A 9,353-nucleotide genomic window follows, 5' to 3' on the forward strand; every position below is an offset into this window, starting at 1 on the left:
ATATGAAATTTTTTACCGAGTTAGCTCACATCCCGGGGACAGACATAGGCTACTCTTTATCACAGTAAAGCAAGGAGTCCCACGGGATTTTTAAAAACCCAATCATCATCATCTTGTAGTCCATATTATAACAACGTAACTAGTACACAGCGAAACTAAATTGATAAGACTATATAATGCTATCCTTTTCTGCACGGAGAATTATGAAAGGGATAGATAGCAATATATTTAGACCAGTACTTTTAGTTTAGTTTCAAGATTGTGTACAACAGAATTAGCACATTGGCTTAACATTTTCAGATACTAAACAAAAATGTACCCTTATTCTGTGGACTACTATACCTACTGCAGCATATTTCACTTGACACGCATACATTTGACTACATTATTGTTTGATTCATCTATCGGAGGACTTTGTCTATGTCTGTGTCTTGCGAGGGAAACATAATAATTTGGTCAACAAATAGCAATTTGTAAATTGAAAGGAAAAAGAGTGTTATTTTACTGGAAAATATGGACACATCTAAGCGTCATTTATAGGAAGATTACGGCGTATCTTTGGTATTCCATATCAACGGGTATGGTGCTAAATTATGTCGGCCCGGTGTTGCCAACACACTGGCTTGACAAAGACAGGAGCTCCGTCGCAGATGGTCGTATATCCTTGTTCATTATCTAGTGATCCCATAGATTTTATTGGCTATCGCCCAGACAGAATGGCCCAGGAGCTGGTGGGAAATTTTAAAGAGGTACTTGAATCAAACTCAAAATTCGTAATACGTACCTATAACAACATATATCTCTAACTTACTGAAGTGTGACAATCACGTATTTAGTTTGTAATCTTACAAACCAGTAAATCTTTACACAGTTTTTAAAACGAGATAAATAAGGAAACTGAAAAACAGCATCTTAATGGTGAATATTGTATAGCAGTCTAACAAGTCACTCCAAATATCTGCCAAAACAAACTGAACTTAAAATTAAAATCTTGAATATACCTTCAGGCAATAGAAATAACTAGAATATCATAACTAGAACTACATACTACAACATCTAGAACAATAACTAGAACTACAACATACTACAACTAGAATGGCATAACTAGAATTCACTTCTCAGGTTAAAATGACTGTAGAACGTAGAAATGCTATTTAATTATGTTTTTTACAAAAACACTTCCTGAAAATTATCCACTAGTGCTCTTGCTAGCGTGGATAACTCCGCCATTTCGAATTTAAATTGTTTAATCTTTAATATTAAAGTCAGTTACAGTATTTATCGGCGTGAGATAAGAAGTGTTTTATGTGGACGTTTAAGAATACTGCAATGAAACTTAATTCCGCTGATTCCACTGACATAAATAGTGTTTTTAGATTTATTTACAGTGAAACTGTTATGGTTTCAATTAATTTTATAAGATTCTAACTTTTAAAAGCAAAGTAGATAGAACAACCACCTTCTTACAGATTATGAAAATCCAACTGTCAGTCTGACAACGCTTTCCCGCGATTTTTTGCATAGCAAAGCTTGGACTGCTGGTGTAAGGTACTGAAATTTCATCTTAGTATATCAGGAAAGGTGGAATAGCAGTACAAAAATTATATATATTAAATAGGTATGCAATGGCTGAATACTGACAGACCAATCTCTGTCAGTAGTCATTACCCCTAATAAATATATATAAATTCAGACAGATTTTGGTAATGTTGTCAAAGGTCTCTAGCTCCGAGAAAGAAGTCGCCAGCTCAAAGTAAGAAGTCTCCAGCATTAGGCAGTTTTCCGACTGTCAACGATTAGCGAGAAACGTGAAAGTTGGTAGTTTTGTAACTGGGCTATGACGGAGTGTGAGAGTGCAAGGGTCGAGTTATCGGTAATCATTGCGTGCGAGAAAACTGTGAATGTTTGACCGCCAAAAGTGCGAGTTTTTCTTTGATAGCCGCTGCGACAAGCTACGAGTCTCATCGGCAGTGTCAGTCAGCGATCACTTATAATAATATAGTTAATCAATGTTTAAATCAAATTTAAGATCTCTTATATTGAGGCGGAATCATCGATTGTACGATGGTTGAGCGAAAAGCAATCGATAGTACCACGTCGTCGGTGGGACAATTGCCTTATTTGCTGTTTTTTGTCGATGGGAATGACTCTTTTCATTCAATGCATAATTAACTACCCTTTTAACTGTGTCAATGTAAGGCTTTTAAATTAACAGGACACGCAAGCCTTAAGAGCGTGTAAAATTATTCAGTATCCTGTCGGAAGAGTGCACCACAAAGTTTGCGCTTTGCATATTTAAAGGACACCCGCTTTATCTGGCTCATCGACGATTCAGATATCCGAGGGAAAAACGGAGCAAGCCAAAGACGAGATTCTTATTCTCGGATACACATTAGGGCAAAATTAAGTGCGGTAATGTGTCCAACCATTACATTAAAATGCCTTCGGCTACTTCGCATTGCTCCGGTAAAAATAAAGGGCATTCCGCGTAAGATATTGGCAGTACAATTATTCGATGAATCTCTCTCGCCGTACTTTGTACAGCAAGTTACGGCCTTGTAGCCAATTTATTGGAGTACGCACCTATAAAGAGGATTGGCACGCACGTTGACTGTCAAATTTTTTATGCGATTTTCGGCTTAATTTCCGCGCTATAGATGTGAGTTTCCTGCCTTTTAATCTTCTTTAATCGAATTTATTGCGCTCATAAGTGTCTCCTGTGCCTGCTTTTTTCGGCTTTTTATGAAGTGAACGAAAATAAAAGCTGTTACGAATTTTTGTTTTGAACTTTGAACAGCTGTGTATTTAAGTAAGGTCATGGAGTATATTAAGACAATCCTTAGTTGCGCTAATTGATTCTACTAAATTGGAAGATTTTGTATTTTTCTCTTCTCCAAGCATATAATGTTCTATAATAAATACGTAGCTGAAGTTAGAATAGTTATTCTATTGTATTATCGCAAAACCTGTTCACAAAAAGCAAGGATTTAGAAGTCACAATGGTCACTAAATCAATAATCTACGTGACTGAGGAAATAGCCAGGCCGTTCTGTCACGACCATAGTCACGATTATGAGTCAACCGCGTCACTTCCGTGACAAGCCGATTCGTTGCGAGTCTCGAGAACAATTAGGTGTGAATTGTACCACTGAGAACGAGGAGGAATCTCGCGGGAAGCCAACGGGATGTGCGTGTAAAATCTATGATATAGAAACCATGGATTGTGAGCTGTTACTATACGCCATACACTTTCATAGTCATTTTGTTAAATTACTATATTTGATGACGTCTGAAGCACATAAGTAGATTCTGAACCTCGTCTGCGAGGATTTAGGTTTTTAAAAACCGGCCAAGTGCGAGTCAGACTCGTGCACTAAGGATTCCGTACTTGAGTATTTTTTACTACATTTTGCATTTTTTCCCCTTTACTTGTGCTATAAGACAGTACCAAATTTCATGATTCTAGGTCAACGGGAAGTACTCTCTAGGTTTTTTTGACATACACGACAGACGGATAGACGGACAGACAGATAGACATACAAATAGTGATCTTATAAGGGTTTCGTTTTCCTTTTGAAGTACGGAATCCTAAAAATCCTTAAACTCTTTGATTTGTCTGGATAAATCTTAGCCCATATCCCAGTCAGAGATGCATGCAAGTCATTTCTGTAGCAAATAAAATGATACCCGCGATGTTGTCATCTCAATAATTCTTTACCGTTAAAGCAAGTGATGTTTATTTTAGTAAAATTTATCAATACAATCAACACGATATTAATCTGCTAAAACTAATAACTGGTAGGTACCTACCCAAGCTTAATGCTAGTTGAAGTTCAAACAGAGTGGAAAGACACCCATGACAGCTACCGTTTGCGAGGAAATTGTTCTACCGTTAGGCACTAAGCATGCTTTGATGGTTTCATTCAAAGAGACATTGTTTAAGATAACATTTCCTGTATTGAGTTATTGTTGAACAAAAATTTCGTCGAGTGGCAATTGATTTTGCATAACCGGTTTTGGATTGGTCACTGCCTGTGCGTTTTGATTGTCTGTTGTTTTTTTTCTTATTTTATTCCTTTATTTAACTTTGGTATTTTTACTTCACCGTTATTTTGCTGTGATGACTGATGATGCATTAATCTACTTGTATTGAATTATATTTATTTAGCATTTTCCTAATTATTTATAACTAATGAGAATGGCTTGCTTTGTGTGTGTTTTTCTACAATATTTTGTGGTGTACAATAACAGTAGGTATATTCATTTATTCATTAATTCAATGACGCCCGCAAGTCCTGCGACTGTCCACGTGGAGCCATTATTTAAAACGCACATAACTCCGAAAAGTTAACAGTGTGTGCCTGGGATCGAACCCCCGACCTCCGATCTGGAGACGGGCGTTCTAACCACTAGGCTATTCGCAGCTTACCCTACACATACTCTCCAGAAAACGTCTTGCTTCCATAGATTTAATGTTCTGAAAATAGCATTCATCAATCATTAAAACTGTCCGCTATGAATATTCAGAAGACATTGTTTTTTTTATTCAAAGTTATTTATCTTGTAAAAGATTTTTGTGGTGTCTTCCTCTCCCACTTAAGGATGTTGTTATCTGCCACGCTGTCTCATTAGTCTGTAAGGATACGCCGGTAGTGAAGAGGTGATTAGATGAGTTAAGCCATGTTCGAAATGGCATTTTTCTTACCTGATGAGTGCATGATACTGAGTTTTAATTACTTGTCATTAAAAAGTGTTTACGGCGCATCTTTTTTGTAGTAGGCACTTATGTTAATTACCATAAGAAACTGCTCCAAATATCTACATTTCTTTGTTTAATTGGAAACGGTAATTAATTTTTCAAATAAGTACGTTCCAAAAATATCATGTCACTCTTTTTTGTTTACATAGTTTATTTTGAAACGTTATATTTTGATTTTTTTATCCCGTGGTGACTAACATTGGTTTATTGCCACCTTTTTCTCGGTAGACCTCTTACACTACAGTAAATAAATGTATCCTTCACAGATTTTTGGCTTTGATTTGACCTGTTCAGAGTAGAAATCCTAATTATTGATATAAGTACTTAGCCAACTGTAAAATTTGCGATAACAAGAAGTAAGGTTTTAAAACATATCCGTCCTGGAGATGCAATTAATTCTGGAACCCCTACCAGTTAACATGGGCCTTCAAATTGAGGAGATCGTTTTGGTATAATTTAATGACGATTCTTTCCGTTTACAAGCAATAACGACCTAAGTGTGCGTCCACAGTGAATGCGCGGTGACTAGGGCCTGTGGCGGGTGCGACGGCGGGGGCGTTGCGGTGGCCACAGTGACGTGCGAGCTGTTGTAGCGATCAGACGTATTTCAGGTGTTGCAAACCATGGACGAGGATTTGGTATTTTTACTAGAGAGTCCGATCTTGAGATGGGAAGTATTGAACACAAGAGATGGTGTACACGAAATAAATAAAAACAGAGAATTAAATGGGGAATTTTTTAATTTGTTCGAAAAATTGAGATTGTACCCCACAAAATTCTTCGAGTACACTCGAATGTCAATCTCAACATTTGACTACATCTTGAGTAAAATAGCACCTAAAATCACGAAAGAAGATACAAACTTTCGCAAAAGTATTAGTCCTGCGGAGAAATTGTTTTTAACTCTAAGGTAAGAATAAAACGAGATTTTTTAATAAGTAGTATTTATGTAAATAATCAAGTAGTTAAGAAAAGTTATGTAATCACAAAAAAAAATTAATAATTAGCGTAGTTGCCAGAAGAGTATCCTCCATAATTATCATTGTCCACGTAACTTTGACGATGGGAAAACTGCATCCTTTCTGCTTCGTCTATTATGACTTGGGTAATTTTATTTCGAATGCGTAACTTTTGTAATTCATTAAATTGTTTCATTTGTGGCAGGAGACTCATAAAAAAATGAAAATCGTCACATTTCTCCGATTGGTCACTATTTGACGCCATTTTCTGTTCAATTAATGAAATTTTTTTTCTTTCTAATTCTATAAGCTCACCCCTATAATCGGATGTAGTTTTCTTACGTTTTGATGCGGTTGTGTGACTACTGCAGGTTGAAGTACCCGGACTCAATACTTCAGCGGTGTTATGTTGCTCGTTGAGGGATTCTGAATCACTGTCATTTAGATTTCCCGTCATGACTTCTGGGGTAATGTCATCGTTTATAAATTGCATAAGTTGAAAGTATGGCCACGTACTCTCTATTTCGTCGCCACCGTCACCAGAGCGCGGTGTAGGGAATTTTTTTTTTTCTTTTCTATACTGATCACGCAGATTCTTCCACTTCTTACGCAATTGTTTTTCTGTAACAATAACTTTATATTTTTATCTACTGTTTTCTTTCAGGTTTTTGTCAACAGGAACAGGGTTTAGAGCATTGGCTTATAGTTTTCGCATGGGAAAAAGCACCATTGCGTCCATCGTTCACGAAACTTGCCGTGTTTTATGGACTGAGTTAGTTCCTCTACATATGCCGATACCAACAGAACAACGTCTGAAAACTATCGCCGAAGATTTTGAAGCCACCTGGAACTTCCCACACTGCATTGGAGCAATTGATGGGAAACATTGCGAAATAAAAAAACCACCAAAATCAGGTTCAGCACATTGGTGCTATAAAAAAAGAAATAGCATCGTCATGCAAGCTGTGGCTGATGCAAAAAGGAAATTTGTTGCAATCGAAGTAGGCGGTCGAGGCAAGCAAAGTGATGGTGGTACTTTTATTGCATCAACACTGTATAAGCTTATAGAAAAAAAAAAATACAAAATTCCTATGCCAGAGAGACTTTCAAATTCTGACGTCATTGCACCCTACGTCCTAGTGGGTGATGAAGCATATCCGTTAAAACATTATTTAATGCGTCCTTATCCCGAGAGGGTACTCAATAATGAGAGAAAATGTTTTAACATCAGATTATCTACAGCTAGGCAAACAATCGAATGCGCATTTGGTATTTTAACATGTAAATGGAGAATACTACTGAAACCTATCGAAACTAACAGAAAGAATGCCTTGTCTATAATAAAAGCTGCGTGCATACTGCATAATGTCATCATGGATTTTAACAGTGATTGTGATCTGGATGTCCAAAGTGTGCTATCTAACCCACCAATATATGAAAATCATCACAGAAACCTCGGAGTAAATAATAATAATCCATCACGAAGAGCCAAAAATGTTCGTATAAAATTCACAAACTATTTCTGGGAACAATATCAAAGATTGTAATTATTTAGGTATAAGTATATTAAATTTACCTTCACTTCCAGGAAATTGTTCTTTTATTTCGTTCCATAACTTTCTTATTACTGTGCGATTACTGTGGTGTGGATGCTTACTTTGCCATATAGGTGTTTTAGCTTGAATCACACTTATAAATAGTTCTGTGTTTACCGCCATTTAAAATGTAAATATATTTGAATATATATGTAATATGTTTGAAATGTAGTTATGCACACGCGCAGACGCCGAGCGACAAGACTGAACTGGTTTGATACCCCCGCTACCCGCGCTTTAGATCGCTTGCTGATTAGGCCCGTAGTGTGGCCATAACGCGGGGAAAAGAACGTTTGAAAACAACGCGCGCTATCTCGCTCAAGCCCGTCGCGCTAGGCGCCCGCCTTAGTCTCTACACTATGGACGCAAACGGCGGTTTCGTATGTTAGATAATTCGCGCCCGTCATCGCAACCGCGTTAGGCTGGCAGTGTGGACAACGCCTATAAGATTGTGCAATTATTTATGAATGCCTGTTGCTTTTACCTGACAGTTAATTTTATGAAGATTAGCTGATTTATTGGTAACAAGTTTGCGGTACTGCTATTATTATCATCATCAACCCACGCTTCTCCACGTACACCTTTGAGAAGATTGTGGAGAACTCAGATATGCAGTTTTTTTCACGATATTTTCCTTCAGCGTTGAAGCAAGGATCGAACCCTGGACTTTCGAATGGGAAACCAACGTCTTAACTACTAGGCTAAGACTGCAAGTAACGCAACTATAATGTATTACGAAAATAAAAAGTTCTGTTTGAATTTATTTGAAAATGCTGATTACATTTTTCCATTTGATGAAATTTTAATCATGTTCACACAATATACCTACCTGTTTTTTTTTTCTTAATCAAACAAAGTATTACCTACTAACTAGACGATTCACGCGACTTTATTCACGTAGATTAAGTTTAAAAAAAACTCATGGGATTTAATTTTCAGAAAGGAAGAGTACCCTATGTCTTTCCCTGGGATGCAAGATAGCTCAGTACGGTCAAAACTGTTAAACAGATGGGTCGTTAAACACCGGAAGCTAACAAACTGACAGACAGACACTTGCGCATTTATAATTTTAGAATGAATTTATTTTTTCTTTCTTATAATTTTTTTAGGGTTCCGTACCCCAAAAGGAAAAAAGGAACCCTTATAGTTTAAAAATTAGTAGGTAAGTACGATCTTTTGTATAACCGTTCGCGTTGTACTTGACTTATTGGAAGTGAGGCTTGAATTAACCCGTCAGCGGTGTAGCGACGTTATCGAGGCGACATCGGAGCGGCTGACGTATAATCTGTCGTCCACGTTTTATTATACATGGACTCGGAGTGACTTGATGTGTTCAGTAGCTGTCGTCAATTATTGTTAAAGAATATATTCAATACTACATGATGTCCTCGACTGCGTCCGTGATGATTTTGAATCTCGTAAGAATCCTTTGATTTTGCAGGACAAAAAGTAGCCTATGCTTTTCTCCAGGATGTAAGCTGTCTCTGTACCATTTAGGTTTCGGAATTTGAAATGAGAATTAGCCGAGGTATGCCCTTTCCGGGACGCATGCTCCTCTTTACCAAATTTCATCAAAACCGAGTAAACAAACGGGCTGTGACAGACAGACATATACACTCTTTCGCATTCATAATCAGCAATAATGTTATACAATATATGTTATAATGTACATAATATTACCCATTTTTAATCATGAGTAACATTCCCCTTTCCCCTCCAACTAAGCGTAAAGCTTGAGCTAGGAGTGGGTACGACAATAGTGCAACGCGTGGGGTTTGAAACGGCGACCTTTCGGATTTTAGTTCGCTCCTATAACCGTTGAGCTATTGAGGCTTAATTATTATATTGTATATCAAATCTTTGAAATGAGCAACCGCCGAGTTTCTTGCTGGTTCTTCTCGGTAGGAAAGGCATTCCGAACCAGTGGTTGATGCTTTTGACGATTCAAAAGTACTAGTAAAAATCTAATTGAATAAAAATATTTTGAATTTGAATTTGAATATGGATGGATCATACAAGATATTATGGCAATTTATTTTA

General features: G+C 37.1%; 2 protein-coding genes across 2 annotated transcripts; one reads left to right on the forward strand and one right to left on the reverse strand.

Moving 5' to 3' along the window:
* The first annotated feature begins 5,257 nt into the window (after positions 1-5,257).
* On the forward strand, positions 5,258-7,308 carry LOC123870036 (protein ALP1-like). The gene is made up of 2 exons (XM_045913196.1): positions 5,258-5,669; positions 6,383-7,308. The coding sequence occupies exons 1-2, from the start codon at positions 5,383-5,385 to the stop codon at positions 7,263-7,265; spliced, it is 1,170 nt and encodes a 389-aa protein (XP_045769152.1). The 5' UTR covers positions 5,258-5,382; the 3' UTR covers positions 7,266-7,308.
* On the reverse strand, positions 5,607-7,436 carry LOC123870037. The gene is made up of 2 exons (XM_045913197.1): positions 7,295-7,436; positions 5,607-6,339 (listed from the first exon to the last, which is right to left on the reverse strand). The coding sequence occupies exons 1-2, from the start codon at positions 7,434-7,436 to the stop codon at positions 5,756-5,758; spliced, it is 726 nt and encodes a 241-aa protein (XP_045769153.1). The 3' UTR covers positions 5,607-5,755.
* Positions 7,437-9,353: the final 1,917 nt, after the last annotated feature.

This window comes from Maniola jurtina, chromosome 12 (assembly GCF_905333055.1).
Source record: "Maniola jurtina chromosome 12, ilManJurt1.1, whole genome shotgun sequence".
NCBI lineage: Eukaryota > Metazoa > Arthropoda > Insecta > Lepidoptera > Nymphalidae > Maniola > Maniola jurtina.